This window comes from Geotrypetes seraphini, chromosome 13, assembly GCF_902459505.1.
Source record: "Geotrypetes seraphini chromosome 13, aGeoSer1.1, whole genome shotgun sequence".
NCBI lineage: Eukaryota > Metazoa > Chordata > Amphibia > Gymnophiona > Dermophiidae > Geotrypetes > Geotrypetes seraphini.
In genome coordinates this window covers 14,218,777-14,241,917 of record NC_047096.1, presented here as the reverse complement: position 1 = coordinate 14,241,917, position 23,141 = coordinate 14,218,777, and the positions used below count along the sequence as shown (strand labels likewise).

The 23,141-nt window shown below is 45.4% G+C and overlaps 1 protein-coding gene across 2 annotated transcripts in view; it reads right to left on the bottom strand.

Annotated features, from left to right (window-relative positions):
• Positions 1 to 9,631: 9,631 nt before the first annotated feature.
• Positions 9,632 to 23,141, bottom strand: part of RNPEP (arginyl aminopeptidase) — a 36,401-nt gene continuing 22,891 nt past the window's right edge. For both annotated transcript variants that reach the window (XM_033919227.1, XM_033919226.1), the window contains exons 8-11: positions 21,157 to 21,265; positions 16,743 to 16,967; positions 14,679 to 14,821; positions 9,632 to 10,054 (exon numbers count right to left, since the gene is read on the bottom strand). In XM_033919227.1, coding sequence (XP_033775118.1) covers positions 9,890 to 10,054; positions 14,679 to 14,821; positions 16,743 to 16,967; positions 21,157 to 21,265 — 642 coding nt within the window. In that variant the 3' untranslated portion in view covers positions 9,632 to 9,889. The remainder of the gene's footprint in view (positions 10,055 to 14,678; positions 14,822 to 16,742; positions 16,968 to 21,156; positions 21,266 to 23,141) is intronic.

Here is a 23,141-nt window from a genome sequence, read left to right as displayed (position 1 = left end):
CTATGTGGCTGTCCACATGCCTCAGTATCGAGTCTCCCACCAGGATCGTTGACTTTCCCTTCTTCAATTTTCTTTTCGGTCTCAGGTCAATGTCCTCAGCGTGCTTCACTCTCTCTTCTTCTGGGCATCGACTAGCCAATTCTTCCCCCTCGTGCGGTATTCTTCTGTGGGTGTCTTCTATGTGGTCACCTGCTTCTTGCTCCCCCTTCCATGTTGGTGTCGGGGTGACTTCTTCTTTCATACGAAGTTCGTTCTCTTCCACCCTCTTCCTGTATGCTTCCTCAATGAATTTCTCTAGTTCCCTGACTTCCTCCTCAATGTGTCTCTCTCTCGTGAAGACTTCAGCTGTCTTGATTGGGTCCTCCATGGTGTAAAGTCCTTCTAGTTCCTGTATCTTGTCCTCCAGTCTCTTGACTTCCTTCTTCAAGCTTTTCAGCTCCTGACACCGACCGCATACATATGACTGTCTCCCCGAGGGGAGGTAGTCATACATATGACAGTCCGTGCAGAACACTGGAAAGCTCATCTTCTGGTTTCCCTCTGCTTCCATTGGTGTCCTCTCTCTCTCTCTACCTGTTGCTGGTGTCCTCTCTCTCTCTGCCTGCTGCTGGTGTCCTCTGTCTCTCTTTCTCTACTTGTTGCTGGTGTCTTCTCTTGCTCTCTCTGCCTACTGCTGGAGTCCACTCTCTCTCTCTGCCTGCTTGATGCCTCCTCAGTAACCTTGTGTGAAAGACTTGGCCCTTCTTGAGGCCCTTCGCAAAGGCGCTCGCTAAGGCGAGCGCCTTTGCCGCTCGCCTTCGCCGCGCGCCGAACGGCTGTGCGCCGTTGACTCGACTCCTGTTATGGAGGAGCCCGGTCGATCTTCGATGACGCGGTGGGGGTGGGCGGAGCTACTCTCGCCGCTGCCCCGACAGTATTTTCACCTGCTCCTGCTTCCTTGTCTCTCCCCTGCCTCTCCTTCTCTCTTTCTCGCTTCTCCTTCTCTCCCCCTTGCTTCTCCTTCGCTCACACTGTTCTCTGCCGCTGACTCGACTCCTGTTATGGAGGAGCCCGGTCGATCTTCGATGACGCGGTGGGGGTGGGCGGAGCTACTCTCGCCGCTGCCCCGACAGTATTTTCACCTGCTCCTGCTTCCTTGTCTCTCCCCTGCCTCTCCTTCTCTCTTTCTCGCTTCTCCTTCTCTCCCCCTTGCTTCTCCTTCGCTCACACTGTTCTCTGCCGCTGACTCGACTCCTGTTATGGAGGAGCCCGGTCGATCTTCGATGACGCGGTGGGGGTGGGCGGAGCTACTCTCGCCGCTGCCCCGACAGTATTTTCACCTGCTCCTGCTTCCTTGTCTCTCCCCTGCCTCTCCTTCTCTCTTTCTCGCTTCTCCTTCTCTCCCCCTTGCTTCTCCTTCGCTCACACTGTTCTCTGCCGCTGACTCGACTCCTGTTATGGAGGAGCCCGGTCGATCTTCGATGACGCGGTGGGGGTGGGCGGAGCTACTCTCGCCGCTGCCCCGACAGTATTTTCACCTGCTCCTGCTTCCTTGTCTCTCCCCTGCCTCTCCTTCTCTCTTTCTCGCTTCTCCTTCTCTCCCCCTTGCTTCTCCTTCGCTCACACTGTTCTCTGCCGCTGACTCGACTCCTGTTATGGAGGAGCCCGGTCGATCTTCGATGACGCGGTGGGGGTGGGCGGAGCTACTCTCGCCGCTGCCCCGACAGTATTTTCACCTGCTCCTGCTTCCTTGTCTCTCCCCTGCCTCTCCTTCTCTCTTTCTCGCTTCTCCTTCTCTCCCCCTTGCTTCTCCTTCGCTCACACTGTTCTCTGCCGCTGACTCGACTCCTGTTATGGAGGAGCCCGGTCGATCTTCGATGACGCGGTGGGGGTGGGCGGAGCTACTCTCGCCGCTGCCCCGACAGTATTTTCACCTGCTCCTGCTTCCTTGTCTCTCCCCTGCCTCTCCTTCTCTCTTTCTCGCTTCTCCTTCTCTCCCCCTTGCTTCTCCTTCGCTCACACTGTTCTCTGCCGCTGACTCGACTCCTGTTATGGAGGAGCCCGGTCGATCTTCGATGACGCGGTGGGGGTGGGCGGAGCTACTCTCGCCGCTGCCCCGACAGTATTTTCACCTGCTCCTGCTTCCTTGTCTCTCCCCTGCCTCTCCTTCTCTCTTTCTCGCTTCTCCTTCTCTCCCCCTTGCTTCTCCTTCGCTCACACTGTTCTCTGCCGCTGACTCGACTCCTGTTATGGAGGAGCCCGGTCGATCTTCGATGACGCGGTGGGGGTGGGCGGAGCTACTCTCGCCGCTGCCCCGACAGTATTTTCACCTGCTCCTGCTTCCTTGTCTCTCCCCTGCCTCTCCTTCTCTCTTTCTCGCTTCTCCTTCTCTCCCCCTTGCTTCTCCTTCGCTCACACTGTTCTCTGCCGCTGACTCGACTCCTGTTATGGAGGAGCCCGGTCGATCTTCGATGACGCGGTGGGGGTGGGCGGAGCTACTCTCGCCGCTTCCCCGACAGTATTTTCACCTGCTCCTGCTTCCTTGTCTCTCCCCTGCCTCTCCTTCTCTCTTTCTCGCTTCTCCTTCTCTCCCCCTTGCTTCTCCTTCGCTCACACTGTTCTCTGCCGCTGACTCGACTCCTGTTATGGAGGAGCCCGGTCGATCTTCGATGACGCGGTGGGGGTGGGCGGAGCTACTCTCGCCGCTGCCCCGACAGTATTTTCACCTGCTCCTGCTTCCTTGTCTCTCCCCTGCCTCTCCTTCTCTCTTTCTCGCTTCTCCTTCTCTCCCCCTTGCTTCTCCTTCGCTCACACTGTTCTCTGCCGCTGACTCGACTCCTGTTATGGAGGAGCCCGGTCGATCTTCGATGACGCGGTGGGGGTGGGCGGAGCTACTCTCGCCGCTGCCCCGACAGTATTTTCACCTGCTCCTGCTTCCTTGTCTCTCCCCTGCCTCTCCTTCTCTCTTTCTCGCTTCTCCTTCTCTCCCCCTTGCTTCTCCTTCGCTCACACTGTTCTAAACTAAACTAAACTAAACCTTAAGTTTATATACCGCATCATCTCCACAGAAGTAGAGCTCGACACGGTTTACAGGAATTACTAAAGAAAGGAACTCCAATGGGAAGAAGAAGGGCTTGGTAAAAAGGAAAGAAAGAGGGGACTAAGTAAAGAGGAGAGGGAGGGAGTGGTTACATTTTAGAGAAAAGCCAAGTTTTCAAATGTTTTCTGAAGCGTTGGAGGGAGGTCGCACTCCGAAGAGGGGCAGATAAGCTGTTCCACAGCTCAGTGAACTTGAAGAGGAGGGATGTTCCAAGTTTTCCTGTATGGGATATGCCCTTTTAAAGAGGGGAATGATAGTATGAATTTTTGAGTGGATCTGGTGGAGTTAGGATTCGAGGAGAGCCAAGATAGTGGAAACAGGGGAGGAAGGATGCCGTGTAGAGACTTGAAGGTTAGGCAGGCGCATTTGTAGTGAACCCTGAGGAGAACTGGGAGCCAGTGAAGCTTAGACAGAAGCGGGGAGACGTGGTCGAATTTGCTTTTTGCGAAAATTAATTTAGCCGCGGTGTTCTGAATCCGCTGGAGTCTGAGAAGACTTTTCTTTGTTAGGCTTAAGTAGATGGAGTTGCAGTAATCCAGTCTAGATAGAATAATGGATTGAACGAGGACAGCGAAGTGTTGTTGGTGGAAGCAGGATCTGACTTTCCTTAGCATGTGAAGGTTGAAAAAGCATTTTTTTTACTAAGGAGTTGAGGTGATCGTTGAAGGACAGTGTAGAGTCGATGATGATTCCCACACTGCTATTAACTGTATAGAAACAGAGCATAGTGGTTTACAATCTAAAAATAACAAAGAAAAGAACTATAATTTTTTTTTTCTACATCCTTCTCCAATTGCGTTCAGTTACTTCGATCACTCTACTTTTCATTCCCTCGTTCTTTCTTTATGACCAAACTAGACTACTGCAATATAGTTAGAGTTGTCCATGTTCTCATCTAAAAGAAATGCTGTTTTGTCCAACTTATCGCCTAAAAACTTACAATCCCTTCAAAGTACAGACTGTAATGTTAGAAAATTCCTTTTCACAGAGAGGGTGGTGGATGCCTGGAATGCCCTCCCGAGGGAAATCGGTGACAAAAATTCAAAAAAGTGTGGGATGAACATAGAGGATCTCTAGATAGAAAAGTATAAACTGAACAACTAAGGCCAGTACTGGGCAAACTTGCATGGTCTGTGTCCCGTATATGGCAATTTGGTTTAGGATGGGCTGGGCTTCAACAGAAAACTCCTGTAATTTGGGATGCGAGGACAATTTTCTATACCGCTCTAATTTTCTATACCATTCTCCCAAGGGAGCTCCGAACGGTTTACATGAATTTATTCAGGTACTCAAGCATTTCTCCCTGTCTGTCCCGGCGGGCTCACAATCTCCCTAATGTACCTGGGGCAATGGGGGGGGGGGGATTAAGTGACTTGCCCAGGGTCACAAGGAGCAGCGTGGGTTTGAACCCACAGCCCCAGGGTGCTGAGGCTGTAGCTTTTAACCACTGCACCACACACTCCCCTGGGAGTGTGTAGTGCTGGGCAGACTTTTACGGTATCCCGCAAATGACAAGATGGTTAGGATAGGCTGGAATGATCTTTGACAACAACTCCGGTAATTGGAACCTAAAGACAGTACCGGGTGGAATCCTACAGTCTATGTCCCAGAAATATCAAAGAAAAAAGACGATTTAACCATGACTGTATAATGAGTGTGACTATTGGGCGGACTTTATCTGCTGTTATTTACTATCCCCCTCTTCTACGAAACCGCGCTAGCGGTTTTTAGCGCAGAGAGCCACGCTGAATGGCCCGTGCTGCTCCCGACGCTCATCGGGCCATTCAGCATAGCTCTTTGCGCTAAAAAAACGCTAGCGCGGTTTCGCAGAATAGGGGGTATGTTACTATGTCTCTCCTTTACTCCAAAGGCTCCACCGTCTTCCAGGAGAACAGCACTTACGAAGGCGCGTTAGGACCTTAACGCACGGAACAGCGCACGCTAAAATGCTGCGCGCGCTAGCCGCTACCGCCTCCTCTTGAGCCCTTAATCTTTAAAACATAACATAACATAAAATTTTATTTATATACACTATCCCCTCCGTATTCGCCAATTCCGTATCTACGGATTTGGTTATTAGCGATTTTTGACCAGAAAAAAAATATTTCATTTTTCGGGCTATTTTTAGCCCTGTAAGCCCCCCACCCCCCTTAAGCCTTACCTGGCGGTCTAGCGGGTTTTCAGGCAGGAGCGATCTTCCCACGCTCCTGCCCCATGCAGATCACTCACAGGAAATGGCTCGAGAGACTACGGGAGCTCAAGGCAGCCATTTCCTGTGAGCGATCTGCGTGGGAAGATCGCTCCTGCCTGAAAACCCACTAGACCACCAGGTAAGGCTTAAGGGGGGGCTTACAGGGCTAAAAATAGCGGGGGATAAGGGCAGAATCGGCCCAAATATTATTCGTGGTTTTTCCATATTCGCGAGCCGGCTCTGCCTCTAACCCCCGCGAATACGGAGGGGGAAGTGCACTGCATTACCTTAGGAGCTCTAAGCAATTTCTAAAAGAAAACTGAAACAGTGACAATAAAAACAGATGGCCTAGAAATGACAAAAGTTTCTTAAATAAGTAGGTTTTCAATAATTTCCTAAACTGCTGCTAAGAGACAGAGCTAACAGATCTATAAACTCTTTATCACAAGAAGCTGCCTGAAAAGATAGGAGTCGTTGAAAACAGCTCTTGTATAAACAACCCTTTACCGATGGAAAAGCAAACAAATTACAATTACGTCTTGGGCGTTGTGAATTAATGAATAAAAAAATGATCCACAAGATAGTCAGGCGCTAAACCATGTAAGACTTTCTAGCATATACAACCAAACTTAAGTCCGACTCTGGCCTCGACTGGTAACCCGATGTGGTCTTTGGTAATAAGGTGCGACGTGATCTGATTTTTTTCAAATTGAAAATGAATCGGACTGCCGTGTTTTGGATGAGGCGAAGTCTATGAAGATTTTTCTGATAACTCGTTAAGTAAACTATATTACAGTAATCCAAAATACTTAGAATGAATGACTGTACCAACAGTCTAAAAGAAGAAACATCTACATATAGTCTAATAGTCCGTAGTTTCCACAACATATAGAAACATTTGAATTTGTTGCGAGATTTTGATCTAAAATAACCCCTTACACTTACTTTTCAAGCTGTTACGATGGGTGGTCTTCTCTATTTATCATCTCTTACAATCTCATATTTCCTAGCCTGCTCTCGAAAGATGACCATTGCCTAGTCATACTTGACCCAAAGCATGCAAAACTGGAATCTACCAGACACTGTGCTTTCTTTTTTTGTTCCTTCTTTCTTGTGGAATTCTCTACCTCCCGCTATTAGGACCAAGTTACCCGGGATTCCGGAGTTTGGAACGCATTTATGAGACAAACATGGTTTTTCTTATTACATAGAGCATTTTGGACCCCTGTTCGATTACAGAAATTAGATAGTTCCAAGTCTAATAGATGCTGGCATTGTCATCTCAAAGTTGGGACGTCAATGCCCCGTCCCCAGACCTCCATCCCCTTCACCGCCCCGTCCCCGTCATCCCCTTCACCGCCCCGTCCCCGCCATCCCCTTCACTGTCCCATCCCTGTCCCCTTCAGCGCCCCATCCCCGCAGCATCCATACATGCAATATTTAACTTATTCCTTCCTTATAAATCAAAGTTCTGGCTGCTGAACTAGAGAAAGAGATGTTCAGCTGGCAGGGCTTTGTTTATAAATTTTTATCAACATAACTAATATACTACCTTATCCTTAAGCAAAAAAAAAAAGGAAGGAAATAAATAGAATTTTTTTTTCTACCTTTGCTGTCTGGTTTCTGCTTTCCTCATCTTCTCATTTAATTCCTTCCATCCACTGTCTGTCTTCTCTCAGCATCTTCCATTTGCTCTGTTACTGTGCCTCTCCCTTCACCCCCACCCCCAATTGGTCTGGCACCCATCTTCTTCCCTCCACTCCCCCCATAGTCTGGCATCTCTGTCTTCTGCCCACTCTTGTCTTCTCCATTTCCCTTCCAGCGTCTTCTCCCCACTCTCTCTTCCCCATTTCCCTTCCAGTGTCTTCTCCCCACTCTCTCTTCCCCATTTCCCTTCCAGTGTCTTCTCCTCACTCTCTCTTCCCCATTTCCCAGCGGGGCGGTGAATGGCCTTGTCCCTGTACTCGCGGTGACCTTTTTTTTTGTCACCGTTTCGGCAGGTTACCTGTGGCTAGCCACGGGTAACAACCACCATGTCATTCTCTAATTGGTAGGAATAGTTTTTTGATAATACAGCCGACAGTGCTGTTTGTGCACGGTTATACAGAGATTAGAGAATGTGTATGGGGACTTTCCTGGAACTAGACTTCCCAAACTGGTCTTCCCTGTTCTTATGACAAATACATGAAGGAGTATCCGTTTCATTCTCAGCTAGAGTCAAAGTTCATAACTTTTCTAATTAGTAAGGAAATTTGTTGCTGATCAGGAAACTCAGTTCTCAGATTTACAATTACAGAAAAATACATAATATAAACAAGCCACAATACAAAACACATTAAACAGGGACCTGGAAAGAAAAGACAAAATTCCTAGCAGATCTTGCTACCTTACTATGGACTATAACGAATGTTCCCCCCCACCCCAACCCTCCAAGTGAAAGAGATATCCCAGGGCAGCATTCTCCAACCATTTTAACGTAAAAGACCACAGTGTGAATACGGAAAAATTTTGAAGACCGCCAAAAGAGTTCATGCTTAAATATACTACTAATTTGGTAAACTGCCTTGATCTTCTTGTTCAGACTGGATATTAAACATTAAATATTAATACTAATATTGATTCTACAACATGTCAAGGAAATATTTTAAAAGCTCACTTTATTTTGGACTGTCAACAGTAGCAAACACTTAAATGAGACTCCTGAATAAACACACTTAAGAGATAAGTTTGCAGTTACCAGAATCAAGTAGGCAAGGCTGAAATGAACACATTTACCACACAAAATATACCTCCACTACAAACAAATCTTCCACTCTATGCTAACTTGTCTGGGGGTAAAAACCTGGAATGGCCTCCCAGAAACAATCAGGAGGGAGACAAATTATTCCGCATTCGGGAAACACCTGAAGACTCACCTCTTTGACAACTAACTTCCTGCTTCTGTATATCATCCCCTCCTCCTAGGCCCCTCCCCTTGCTCTCCGAGCCGTCTTCCCTCTTTGATCTGTCGCCTTGAGCTTGTATACGTTTGTGTGACTTACAAATGGAAGATTAGATTAGACTTCAGCCAACTGTTTGAGGGCCACAATGGAGGACTTTGGTAGCCACATATTGGAGACCGCTGTCCCAGGGCCTAAGAACTGGTTGGATAAAACAAGCCTTATTTAATTACATGTAAGCCATTGAAAGCAAGTGTTGAAAACCAACTAACTGTGCATGTGTAAGCGAGATTTTGTATGGAATTAGTAAATCCCCATTTTTATTGTTCTTTTACCATCTGAAGAAAGGCAACATCACATTTTCCTTGCCTCTGCCCGGCCCCTTATTTCATGCATGCCAAGTGTCCGCTACTCTACTTCACCCATTCATTCTCAACCTACCCAGCTATTAGATAACAATTTTACAGAATCCTTTCAATACACATCAGTAGTAGAGAATGGCACGGGGACACATTTTTGCCCGTCCCCGCGGGAACTCATTTTCCCGTCCCATCCCTGCAAGCTCCGTCTTCATCTGCACAAGCCTCAAACACATTAAAATCATGAGTTTGAGGCTTGTGCGGTTAAGGCAGAGCTTACAGGAATGGGGCAGGGACAGAGACAGCAACAAAACTCACAGGGACGGGAAGGGAATATTGAGTTCCTGCGGGGATGGAGATAAATCTGTCCCCATGTCATTCTCTATAGAACCATGACACACACATTAGTTGGCATGCAAATGGAACAAATGTCTGTCCACTCTCATTTCTAATTCTCCCTCCTACCAAACTTTCAGGAAGTCAATCAAAACTTATCTCTTTGACAAATATCTCTGACTCCCGCCCTCCTTGTAACTCTACTTTTAACTATGCCTTGTACCTCCCACCTTCCTGCCTTCTCCCTACCTGCACCCGACTTCCTAAGCCACGCCGATTGACTTGTTTATAACCTCTCTATCTCCTTCTTGCCTGCTCCCGACTCGCTAAGTTATATTGATTGATTGACTTATTTGTAAATTTCGCTGTAGATGTACAGTCTCTTGTCATGTAAACCGCTCTGAACTATTCTGGTACTGCGGTATACAAAAATAAAGTTGTTATTATTATTAGTTTGAAAACTATGTAGCTGAACACATCTGTATCCAAATAAATGTCATTACTGTAAATAGTATTTAAGTAAAACATCCCTACAACGTATGTCAGCTGCAACACCTGCATGCCATGCATGCATTACCTGAATCCAGCTGTGTCTGTAAACAGACTTATTTACTATACTTTTAGCTTGAATTCCCCCCCCCAAAAAAAACAATTCACTCCTAGTCACTGGAAGAGGTCCTAGACAAATTTACCATTCAACTAGCCACCGAGCAAACACCAACACAAGTTAAGAAGAAGCTGGTTTATTGCATAGAACATATACAGTAATCAAATCGCAGGTCTCTGAACCGAGACATATTTTGTTACCTTAAACAAAAATAAAAAGATCAACGTTATATTCTTTAATGATAAAGAAATCAAAGGTCAGAAAAAAATGATTTGATTGATATTCTGTTCAAGATGCCCACCGTGAATTCATTCTGAGGAAGTGAAAATAAAAGTTGATATCCGATCGCTACTGGACCCTGCTTCTCCCTGACGTTTTTTAAGCCGTGGCAGCCTTCGAAGTCAGGATCTTCTTCACACATTTCTGCACATTAAAATGCAGCTGGGGTTCAGCTTTTGCAAAGGTTTCCATTGCCAGGGTTTTGGCTGCTTCACTACCGCCCCACAAGGCACGATAGACTGGAACTGTGTACTTTTGTTTCCCCTGCATAAAAAAAACAAAACACAATGTGTACAGATAACAGGTTTGTTACCTGATCTAATCTTCAGTTTCTGGGTCGCTCTATGCCTATTTAGGTTCAAGGCAACTTACAAATCAAGAAGTTTACATTACATTTAAGAGTTACTACCAATGGCGTAGCGGAGGTTGGCACCCGGGGCAGTGGCCATGCCATGCGTACCCCCCACTCTTCCTCGCTGCTTGGGTGCCCCCTGCCCACCGCATACCTCATGAAATGTTTTGTCGGTGCAAGAAGCATCTTCTACTTGCGGCTTGCGCTAGCGTCTGCTCCCTTTTGACGACATGTCCTGGGTCCTGCAAACAGGAAGTGACGTCAGAAGGGAGCCAACACCAGCTCAAGCTGCAAGTGGAAGATGTTGCTTGTGCCAGCAAACATTTAAAGAGGTATGTGGGGAGGCAGAGAGGAACCGGCACAGGCGCGCGCCCCTCCCCACCCCCCGCAAAGATGGCGCCTGGGGCAATATGCCTTTCCACACTACACTAGCGGTTACAACAACAGAATATAAAGTCATCAGTATACTATGAGGTAGTAATCATTCGATAGAGAGTAGGGGCCTTAGACGACTGAACCAATTAGTGTCTTTGGCCCCTCCCTGTGCATCACATGATGCACTGGGGAGGGGAAGGCCCGTCATTAAGGACTGGTGGGCATGAAGCAGGAACCTCTCAGAGTGGGCTTATTGCATCCAACTTTTTAAAAAGGTATAGGAGAGATTCAGGGGTGGGGCGTCTGATGGCAAGAGGGAGTGGGCATCCCTCCTGCCATTTTTTTTTTGGAGTTTGGGGGGGGGGGTGGTCTGTGTGGCAGGAGGCAGTGGGTATCCCTCCTGCCATTTTCTGGGAGTTTTGGGGAGTGGGGAACAGTGGCTCAGGGGTACCTGGTGCAGGGAGGTGGCCATGGCACGGGGGTGTTCTGCGTGGCAGGAGGGAGTGGGCATCCCTGCTGCTTAATTTTCTCTCATGTCGTGTTTGTTGGGGGTCGTGAGGGAGGGCCTCATCGACGGTGGAGGACTTTTTTTCACGTAATTGAAAAAAAATGAAAAAACACCCAAAACCAGGCAGATCTGTCAGTAACAAAGATAGACAGGAAGCTGTTGGTTTTTCTGATCGCTAAAACCCCCTTTTTTTTTTTTTGGGGGGGGGGAATAACCAAGCGATGCTAGTGCATCAATCGCTTGGCTACTTTGCATGGGGTTTTAGCTAATTTGCATGGCCGGATCAGAAAATGGGCAATCGAGGGGAAAAACATGCCAGTGGGCCGTTTTGTGAATCGGGTCGGTAAAAGGAACCAAGTTTCAAGTTTATTATAAATTTGATTAATCACTTATTCAAAATTCTAAGCGATGTACAAAACAATAAAATTACAAATTTCTGGGGGAAACAAAAAGCGGTGAAAACAGGTTTAGCGACGATCGCTGACTTTAGTACATCTAGCCCTTTGTGTGGGGCTTTAACAGGCGTCATATGTATACGTGCTAATAATTAGAAAAAAACTAAACATTTGCTAGAATAAAGCATTAATAATGAAGACATAGTAGGAAGGAGATGAGATACCAATTAGAGAATGACACGGTGACAAAATTCATCACTGTTCCCGTCCCCGTGGATAACCGCGGGACACCATCTTCATGTCATTCTTTAAGGAGAGAGGGAAGAATCAGAGTATGAATGGCCAGAACCACTGACCCGCAAGCTTTGCTTTGAAGAATGCTGGTGTAGAAGGACTGAGGTTGAGATATACACTAAAGAATGACAGTCTCTGGTATCCAGAGCAGATATTGTGATGTCATAATGCCTCATTCCACCAGTGCCTAAGAGCCAATCACATCAGTGATGTCACAATGGCTTCATTATCCTTGGCTCCCATAAGAATCAGAGTATCAATGGCCACAACCAATGACCCGCAAGCTTTGCTTTGAAGAATGCTGGTGTAGAAGGACCGAGGTTGAAATAGACACTAGAAAATCACATGGGATTATTTCCCGCGGTTATCCGCGGGGACAGGAACGGTGATGAATTTTGTCACCGTGTCATTCTCTAATACCAATAGCCAACCTTTGGTATGATGGTGACGATCTAAACAACTGTTATACGAGTGTATCGATGGTATAGCAGCAACATTGTTTTTGGCATATGTATAAGTGGACACATGTACTTCCCACATGGCAATACTCTCTATTACCCAACATAAGTTGCAAGCTATTCTATTACTAAGCTCCGGGTTATTTTGACAAATGGATACTGCCTTCCTTCCCATGCAAAGATCTGATTGCAACACCAAAGAACAGCAGCCGCAGTATTACATGTACGAGTGCCAACTCTGAACTTTTGTAGACATCGCCAGAAAATCTCCAGAATGGCAAAACCAAGTGTGGACCAGCATTTGTCCTGATTGCACACACATGGGGAATTTGGTGGTGGAGGGGGTCAGGGTTGAGCTTGCAGTTTCCTCCTGCTCCCGGAACTCGATCTGGTACCGAGAGCTTTCAGTCACACCGTAAGAGATATTTTTCTTTAGGTTATATAACCTTTCACCTTGAATTTCTCGTCACATTTTGTCCGAAGTGATTCCATTTCTGCTGGCTATTTCTGTGGTAGGATTCTAATACTTCCTTTCTGTCCCCACAAGGGGGCCCAATACAGAGCAAAAATTCAGTCCGATTGAAAGTAAAAGTGACATAATCAATTGGAAAGGCAATATAATAAAAAACAATTCTTTTGCTTTTTGCATATGTTAATGTATTAATGTTTGTATTTTTATTTTAATGTTCTCATCATTTAATGTTCTCATCATTCCACCCAATTCAACCCTAAATGGTTACTCAAAAAGGCTCCCAAATTCATTCATAAATAACATTCAGAAACCACTTCAAATATATAAAACAAAGTCAACTAATTAGAGATAGAATAGGGCTAAACTTTTATTACCCTCAAAATGAATGAGGTTATCTGTCCTATTTCTCTTGGTGCTCTTTCCATTTGTTTGTAGCTAAACCACTTTGACCTATTTCTGGAAATGGTACAGTATATCCTCATTGACAAAAATAAATATATACAAGCTGAATATCTAAAAATGATATAGAACCACCAAAAAGATATTCACAAACCAAACCAATTAGAGACACTCTTTCCTCTGGTGTTGGAAAAATCTCCCAATGCTGCTATGATTGTAACACACCGGAGAGAAACAAAAAACATAAGAGCCAACCTCATCAGTGATGTCACAATGGCTTGCTTGTCCTGTTCTCCCCTCTGCCCTCCAACCCAGTCAGCAGATTAACCCTTCCCCTTAACTGTATCCATGACATCCTGTTTGTCTTTGGGAAGCTGAGCTGAGATTGTGATATCATAATGCCTCATTCCACCAATAAGAGCCAACCTCATCAGTGATGTCACAATGGCTTGATTGTCCTGTTCTCCCCTCTGCCCTCCAACCCAGTCAGCAGATTAACCCTTCCCCTTAACTGTATCCATGACATCCTGTTTGTCTTTGGGAAGCTGAGCTGAGATTGTGATATCATAACGCCTCATTCCACCAATAAGAGCCAACCTCATCAGTGATATCACAATGGCTTGATTGTCCTGTTCTCCCCTCTGCCCTCCAACCCAGCCAACAAATTAACCATTCTCCTTAACTGTATCCATGACATCCTGTTTGTCTTTGGGAAGCTGAGCTGAGATTGTGATATCATAACGCCTCATTCCACCAATAAGAGCCAACCTCATCAGTGATATCACAATGGCTTGATTGTCCTGTTCTCCCCTCTGTCCTCCAACCCAGCCAACAAATTAACCATTCTCCTTAACTGTGTCCATGACATCCTGTTTGTCTTTGGGAAGCTGAGCTGAGATTGTGATATCATAACGCCTCATTCCACCAATAAGAGCCAACCTCATCAGTGATATCACAATGGCTTGATTGTCCTGTTCTCCCCTCTGCCCTCCAACCCAGCCAACAGATTAACCGTTCCCCTTAACTGTATCCATGACATCCTGTTTGTCTTTGGGAAGCTGAGCTGAGATTGTGATATCATAACGCCTCATTCCACCAATAAGAGCCAACCTCATCAGTGATATCACAATGGCTTGATTGTCCTGTTCTCCCCTCTGCCCTCCAACCCAGCCAACAGATTAACCGTTCCCCTTAACTGTATCCATGACATCCTGTTTGTCTTTGGGAAGCTGAGCTGAGATTGTGATATCATAACGCCTCATTCCACCAATAAGAGCCAACCTCATCAGTGATATCACAATGGCTTGATTGTCCTGTTCTCCCCTCTGCCCTCCAACCCAGCCAACAGATTAACCGTTCCCCTTAACTGTATCCATGACATCCTGTTTGCCTGTTTAGATTGGAAGCTTTTTTGAGCAGGGACAGTTTCTTACTCTTTGTAACTCTGTACAGCATTGCGTGCGTCTGGTAGCGCTATAGAAATAATAGCAGTAGTAATATGGTACAATATGTCCCTCCAAAGCAGGGGTATCTACAGCACATCTTCAAAACCAACCCTGCCGCTTCCATTCCAACCCATGCAAGTGACTCTCCTTGCACCGCAAAGTGCGCTGGGCCACTGCAGCAAGTACAAACCTGGCTAAGAAGGAAGTCCTTCACGGTGGAAAAGTCCGTCTCGTAGTTGTTTTTTATGACCAGCTGACACCAACGGAGTTTCAGCTCAGCATTGCTGGCTTTCGATATCTTTGGATACATGCTGCTCATCTTCTTTACGCTTCCTTTAACATAAAGCAAGACCCTAAATGAGAGCGAGTATTGGGTACTGACAGGGCCAATTTATGGGTTTTGTGGCCCCTAAGAGGCAAGAGAATCCCCTTAATTGAGCAGGAAGTTAGTTTTCCATGTTTCTGAAAGAGTTTGCATAAAATGCTATACACTTCTCCCTCTGTATTCGCGGCTTCAGCAATCGCGGTTTCTATTATTCACAGTTTTTAGCTTGCTGGCTCCTCCCCCCAAATTACATCAGCTTGCATAGAGAAATCGCTGATTCCAAGTGTTTACAGAGAAAATCGCCGATTCCCAGCACTTTCTTCACCGTGTTTTGCCTCTCCTTCTGGAACAGGCCAGGCCTCCCATGTAATTCACGGTTTCACCATATTCACGATGGTTTTTAATAGAAAACCGCGCATGACAAATGAAAAAGTTATTCACGGTTTTTCTGTATTTGCAGTTCTGTTAATCCCCTATCACAGCGAATGTGGAGGGAGAAGTGTATTACATGCAAGCATTTTTATTAGGTATTAAGTAATGCAAAATAAAAATAATGATGAGACCCCCTTGTAATGCGAGGCCCTATGCTGAAAAATATAATAAAAAAATAAACAGCATTGAAAACACTAATACCTATGGACAAATATAAAATATACATATGTAAATGCAATGATACATACATACAAAGAAAAATAAAAACAAGGAAACCAATATAGCTTAAAATGAAAATGATTGTAAGGCGTATATGCAAATTATGGTAATACTAGTCTTTAAGCCCGTTACATTAATGGATGCTAGAACAGATGTGTCTGTCTCTCTTTCTTTCTTTCTCTCTCCATGGCCGCTTTCTGTCTGTCTTTCTTTCTGTCTCTCTCCTTGGCCACTGTCCGTCTGTCTGTCTCTCTCCTCGGCTATCCACCACCACCCCTTGCCTGCTCCTCCTGTCCAGCAGTAGCCCTTCTCCCTTCCTTTTACCTCCCCCCTGTCCAGCAGCACCCCTTCCCTGCTCCCCCTGTCCAGCAGCAGCCCTTCTCCCTTCTTTTTACCTCTCCACTGTCCAGCAGCACCCCTTCCCTGCTCCCCCTGTCCAGCAGCAGCCCTTCTCCCTTACTTTTACCTCCCCCCTGTCCAGCAGCACCCCTTTCCTGCTCCCCCTGACCAGCAGCAGCCCTTCTCCCTTCCTTTTACCTCTCCACTGTCCAGCAGCACCCCTTCCCTGCTCCCCCTGTCCAGCAGCAGCCCTTCTCCCTTCCTTTTACCTCCCCAATGTCCAGCAGCACCCCTTCCCTGCTCCCCCTGTCCAGCAGTAGCCCTTCTATGTGTATCTTTCACTTCCACCTACCATTTTTTTTTTTTTTATCACGGGCAACATAAAGAGCATTCAATACAGGTCAAATTTAGACGCGAGCAGGAAATTATCTGGTGTCCAAAGTGAATTTGACCTGTATCGAATGTTCTATTTATGCGATAGAACTACCAGCCTTCGAATCTTCGCAGTGCTACCATCAATAAAGTGAACTTTGAACTTTACACCCATGGCTGAATTATCAACAGCTCATCCTCACAACTCCTTTGCTGTTGAGCCTCTAATGTCTCGTCGTTGAGGCCTCTTTGGGCTCCCTTTCTGTAACCCACTGATTCATTACTAGAAGAATAGTAGATCAAGTTTTATTTAAAAAAATTATGAGAACTGAAATCGTGGTAGATGAGTCAGTAAGCAGTCTGATTTGTCAAGTGCCATAATGCTAATGAGCAAAGCAGTGATTGAGCCGCACATGAAAATACAGAAACAGAATACGACAGCAGATAAAGATTGTAAAAGCCCATCCAGAATGACCAATTTCAGTCCCAGTGCAGTACAATAGAGCCTGGCTTTCTTTCTGAGGAAAGTTAGGAAAGAGAGAAAAACATTATTAATTAGCAGCATACCCTCAGCTAAAGGTGATTTCACCAGGACTCTATCAAGGAAATAGACCAGTTGGTAGGTTCTCCATGTAGAGATGTCAATAGTTTTGATTGCCTCCATATTCAGGCTGCCCGCTGCCCAGAGTTCAGCCAGTTCGTCAGCTGGCTCCATGAGGAAGTCTCCAGGAGAAAGGTCAGGAAGATATGGGGGCCACCCGGGTGTATTCAGCCATCTGTCAAATTCAAAGCCTGCAGAAGAAAACCGTTCCATCTCAGGTTATCCTGATTTATATAAACATACAGACACATAGAATTATGCCATTAAATATTTCCGTCTGTACAGCATGTTCCTCTATTAGTAAATAAAATCAGGATATCCCTATGTACAATAAGAATAGAAGGGGACCCCCCCAAAAATGATCAAGTTTCAAGTTTATTATATATCTGATTGATCGCTTACTCAAATTTCTAAGCGATGAACAAATCATTAAAATTATATACAATTAAGAGGGCAGCAAAACAAACAGACTAAACATACGTAACATGATAAGAACTAACAGTACAAATATGTTAAAACGAGAGGAGAGGATAAGTAAGAAATACATATCGCTAGTAGAAAAGAAGACAATTATGGTAAAAAAAAACAATAGGGAGGGAACAAACAGTGAACCTTAAAAAGGTTATGAAGATGAAATGAAACTCTCAATCAAGCTTTTTTAGGTATCAAAAGCATCCTTGAAAAGAAAGCTTTTCAGTTTGCTCTTAAATTTATCTAAGTTGTTTGTTTTCTTCTCTTAAGGAAATAGGGAGGGAGTTCCATGTTTGCGGAGCTGTAACAGAAAAAAATAAAATGCCGCCGTGTATTAATAATTTTAAGTGAAGGGATAACTAATAAATGTTGATCAATAGACCTCAGTAATCTGGTTGGTGTAGAGGGAATCAATGATTTCTAGATGAAAGCCGGAGTTTTATATAACAGAGACTTAAAGGTAAGTAGGCTTACCAAATTTTCACTCATATACCGCGCACCCGTGTAAAACGCGCACACGGATATAGCGCGCGGGAAACTGTAATTTATGTAAAGAAATTTTTATATACCGCGCACACCCGTATACCGCGCATGCCGCCCCAACTCTCCCGTCGCCGCCCGACTCTCCTTTCGCCCGCCCCGACTCTCCTCTGGCCGCCCTGACTCTCCTTTCGCCTGCCCCGACTCTCCTCTGGCCGCCCCGACTCTCCTTTTGCCCACCCCGACTCTCCTCTCCTCTCCCCCTTGAAGTCCTGTCCCCACCCTGAAAGCCTGATGCCCCCCCCCGAAGTCCGATTCACCTCCCCGCAGGACCGCTCGCACCCCCACCCCGAAGGACCGCTCAACTCACACCCGCACCCCGAAGGACCGCTCAACTCGCACTCGCACCCCCACCCCGAAGGACCGCTCGCACCCCCACAGCCTCCCCACCTCCCCCCCATCATGGAGAAGCTCCTACTGTTGTCCTGCTGCTTCCTCTTCCGGCGGTCCTGCCCTTTCTCTGACGTCAGAGAAAGGGTGGGACCGTGAAAATACGGTAGTTTATACTGTATACGATGCGCAACTGGGAGCCAGTGCGCTTTCTTAAGAAGGGGAGTGACGTGATCAAATTTCTTAGCTTCCATTCTTAGTTTTATTGAAGCATTTTGAATGATCTGTAGACGTCTAATTTCATTTGGGGCTATTCCCTTGAATAGGGCATTGCAATAATCAATATTTGAGATAACCAAAGAGTGAATTAGAATGTTAAGAGATTTTGGACATAGAAATTTAGATTCTGAACGGATTTGACGAAGTCTATAAAAAGTGGATTTAACAATACTACTAATGTGATAGGTTAGTTTATCATCAAAGATAACCCCTAAAATCTTGATGTTACTTATCAACTGTAAAGTGGTACTCTTAATAGAGATTGGAAAAACAAGTTTAGAACTGTCTTACCAGGGAAAGAACATAACGTTTGTTTTGTTAACATTACGAGCTAATCTATTAGCATCGAGCCACTGGTGAATCTTCTCAAGTTTAACACTGATTGCTATTGTTTCAAGAGAGTTAGTAGGATCAAGTGGATGTATCTGCGTAAGCGAATACCGTAAAGCCAATGGCTTGGCAGAGAGTCATAAGCGGTGCAAGAAAAATATTGAACAAAAGTGGTGAAAGAATGGACCCTTTTGGAATACCGTATGTTTCTGAAAAACTTTCGGAAGAATGATTTTCAAAGTAGGATTTAAACCAAAGAAGAACCTGATCTGTAATACCTATCGACTGTAATCTGTCTATAAGAAGGTTGTGGTCAATTGTGTCAAACGCCGATGAGAGATCGATAGAGATCAAAAGGACAGATGTATGATGGTCCAAGAAGCAAAGTATGGACGTGGACATGCCAATCAAAGAATGTTCCGTAGAGTGATATTGTCTAAAACCTGTTTGGTTTGGATGCAAGATGTTCGTTTTTTCTATGAACTCAAGATACTTGATTTAAGAGATCACAATTCTTATTTCTAATATTTTTACCCAATCAGGTGCCAGATTTTTCTTTTTACTTTTAACACCGATACAGGATGGATAAGCAAGCTCAAAAAAAACAGGAACGTGGGAAAGATTTTTTTAAACTATTACTTAACTTGACGGGCAACACACATCTTCCATTTACAACGTATACAAGACATTATCGCCACCCACGAGGATTTCTACATAGCAATCTCTCTCTTGCACTCATAACAGGTTCTCATGTGTTAATGCCTATTACACACACTCTTCATGTCTTGCAATACTTGTCCTAGGTTTTGTCATATGAAAATGAAACTCAAAAGGGGAAAATTTGGTTTATTTATAATTTGCTATACTGTTAATTTGGGAGGGCCTTCTAGGCAGTTTGCAGTCTAATTAAACAGAGATGGAGGAAAAATAAGTCAAAATCTGACAGGACAGAAAACAAAAAATGAAAGAGTTAAGTCAAGAAAAGATAGAATGGCAATCCAACACAATTTAGATGTTTTCTTTCAGAACGTAGCAATTATATATCTTGCTGTATGCACTCAGTCTTCTATGGGCAGATTCACAACCCTCAAAGATGCTAATACCCCAACAAACAAAGACGAGGGGGTAACAGTGACCTGCCAGTCTCCCTCTGATCTATGTGCACACCAGTCTCCAGAGGGGTACTATTCTCAGGCAGGTCCACCACACATGCAAGTGATTTTCCTTGCCAACAGAGCCCTCAGGGGGCTCTTGCACCCCTCATATGAAACAGAAGATTATCTAGAGGTGTGATGCAATAATGTGACCATAAGTTCCACCCTCTAGCAGCACAAAGAAATTGAATGAGATGGTGGGAAGGCTCTTTGATTGTTAATTTGAGAAAATAACAGGTACAGGAGGGTGACTGCCTTTCTCCTACAAGGCTGGCAAACATAAAGGGCCTCTTTTACAAAGCCACGCTAGTGGCCGCTGCGTGGCAACAGCCCTGAAGCCCTTTAAATCTCTATGGCAGGAGCGTCAAAGTCTCTCCTCGAGGGCCGCAATCCAGTCAGGTTTTCAGGAATTCCTCCATGAATATGTATGAGAGCTATTAGCATACAATGAAAGCAGTGCATGCAAACAGATCTCATGGCATATTCATTGGGGAAATCCTGAAAACCCGACTGGATTGCAGCCCTCGAGGAGGGACTTTTAACACCCCTGCTCTATGGGCTTCGGGGCTGTTGCCACGTGGCTTTATAAAAGAGGCCCAAAATATCCTGGTCACAGTATCCTAGCCCATGACAGGCTGTTTCAACTAGAAGCCCAAAAAGGCACAGAGAGGATGGTTGTTGCCAGTGATTCTGGCAGCACCTACACTTCTCCCTCCCCATTCGCGGTTTCCCTAATCGCAATTTCACATAATCGCAATTTTTTTTTGGGGGGGGGGAGGAGGGAACCCCCCCCCCATATTTTTGTCTTCCCCCCGGCATCCCAGCCTTACCTGGTGATCTAGCTGGTTTTCGGGGCAGGAGCGATCTTCCTACGCTCCTGCCCTGTGCAGAATTAGCCATTAGGAAATGGCTGTGGGGAGTTCCCGTAGTTTCTCGAGAAACAACGGAAATTCCCCATAGCCATTTCTTAATGGCTATCTGCATGGGGCAGGAGCGTAGGAAGATCGCTTCTGCCCCAAAAACCAGCTAGACCACCAGGTAAGGCCAGGATGCCAGGGGAAGGCGGAAAGGAGGCGGGTCAGAGCCAGATAATCACGGTTTTTCACCATTCGCAATCCGGCTCTGCCCCTATCCCCCGCGAAAAACGAGGGAGAAGTGTACTGTCAAATGAATTTTAGAAAATTAGACGCCTTGACCTTATCTTTTCTTAATGCTATCTGATCATCAGTACCTGGGGATTCCAAATTTCCGGTAAGACATTAAGCAGAACACTAACCTGGTTTCTTTTCCACACCTTCCTTCTTCAGTTCCGTGAAATAATCCAAGTAAAATTCCAGCATATCTTCTGCCATTATACTTTGAAACTTAAATTGGTTCACATAAGCCTGTAATGGAAGGGTTTTACTTTTAAAAAAGGTTTTTACCAAAAGAATGGTTAGTCTGCGATGGAATTAACATGGTAGGCTGAAATCGTATATTTCACAGCTTTTCACAAGTTTTTAACCTTGAAAGTTAAAGAGGCAACGTGTTTGCATGTTTTGCTGTAATAATTAAAATTGCATTATAAGGCATATTTGGCAATCATGACGAGGGGCGCCGTCAGGTCAACGTGAGATGATGACCTGCTAGCTCTCGGTCATAGGAAAGATGTGGCTTTGGAGGGTTCATAGACAACGGCGCGAAAGACAAAAGTGCGTGCTGATAATTAAGCGCAGCGCGTGCCGCCGCGCCGCTCTAAATTACAGTTTTTAGGGGTTCCGACGGGGGTTTTTGTTGGGGAACTCCCCCCAGTTTACTTAATAGACATCGCGCCGGCGTTATGGGGGGTTTGGAGGGTTGTAACCCTCCACATTTTACTGTAAACTGAACTTTTTCCCTAAAAACAGGGAAAAAGTGAAGTTTTCAGTAAAATGTGGGGGGTCACAACCCCCCACAACGCGGCGCGATGTCTATTAAATAAAGTGGGGGGGGTTCCCCCCCGCCCGAGCACTAAAAACAGTAATTTAGAGCGGCGCGGGCTGCGCTCAATTGTCCCGGCGCGCTTTTGACCTGACACCGCTTTGGAGACATGGAATTTATGGATTTAGCGTTCACATTTTCAGTAGTAGTTCTAGGTGAATCACATTCAGTTACAGTATAGGTTTTCTTCATGGATGAGCAAGCTCACAACCACCGCAGATAGGCGACGGAACCAAGCCAGGCTCCTGTCCCACAGCTCAGAACCCTCTGGAAAATGCTTGAGCTCGCTGTGGCGTTCTCTCGCTGCAGTCCCACCGAGTTAGTTTCTTTTCCGTCACAGCGATTTCAAGACAAAGTTGGACAAGTTCCCGCTCAACTGGAACGTACGCAGGTGAGGCTGGACTCATTTAGAGCACTGGTCATTGACCTGGGGGCCGCCGCATGAGCAGTCGCTGGGCACGACGGACCACTGGTCTGACCCAGCGGCGGCAATTCTTATGTTCTTATGTAACTTTCAGCATCAAAATGGAGCTCAAGTTAACTAACATGGTAATCGTTATAGAGAAGAAACTGGGCTTTAAAGATGTCCAGCTTGTGAAAAACACAGTGAAACAGGCACATCTGATTTCTGTGTTCATTGTGTGGGCCTGACACATGATGTGAGAAACTGAAAAAAGTGCCCAAAATGTCACTGAAAACAAGAAAATCAAGGCGTTAGCTAGAAATAGCTAAGAAGAAAAAATATAAAAAATAAAAATAATTTAAATTGAATCAGATTGGGCAGACTGGATGGACCATTCGGGTCTTTATCTGCCGTCATCTACTATGTTACTATGTTACAAACTACAAGAATTTTTAGAGTGCACTCAAAGTTTCTCATAAGAATAGCCGCACTAGGTCAGATTAATGGTCCATCTAGTCCAGTGTCTTGTTTCGAACAGTGACCAATCCAGGTCACAAGTACCTGGCAGAAACCCAAATAGGAGCAACATTCCTTGTCAACGATCCCAGGGCAAGCAGTGGCTTTCCCACGTCTATTTCAACTGCAGACAATGGACCTTTCCTCCAGGAATTGTCAAAACCTTTTTTCAACCCAGATAGGCTAATCGTTGTTACCACATCCACATTCTCATATGCCAGCAACTCACAAGGCCTCCAATGGAAAATCAACCAATTTGGCAGATCAGACTTGAAAACAAAGATTAAGCCCATTTAGACTCTAATAAACAGGGATCAATTTGCAAAATTCCTGACTTCCAGGAAAGAAACCATCAGAAAATCATAAAACAGTAGTTCTGAAAT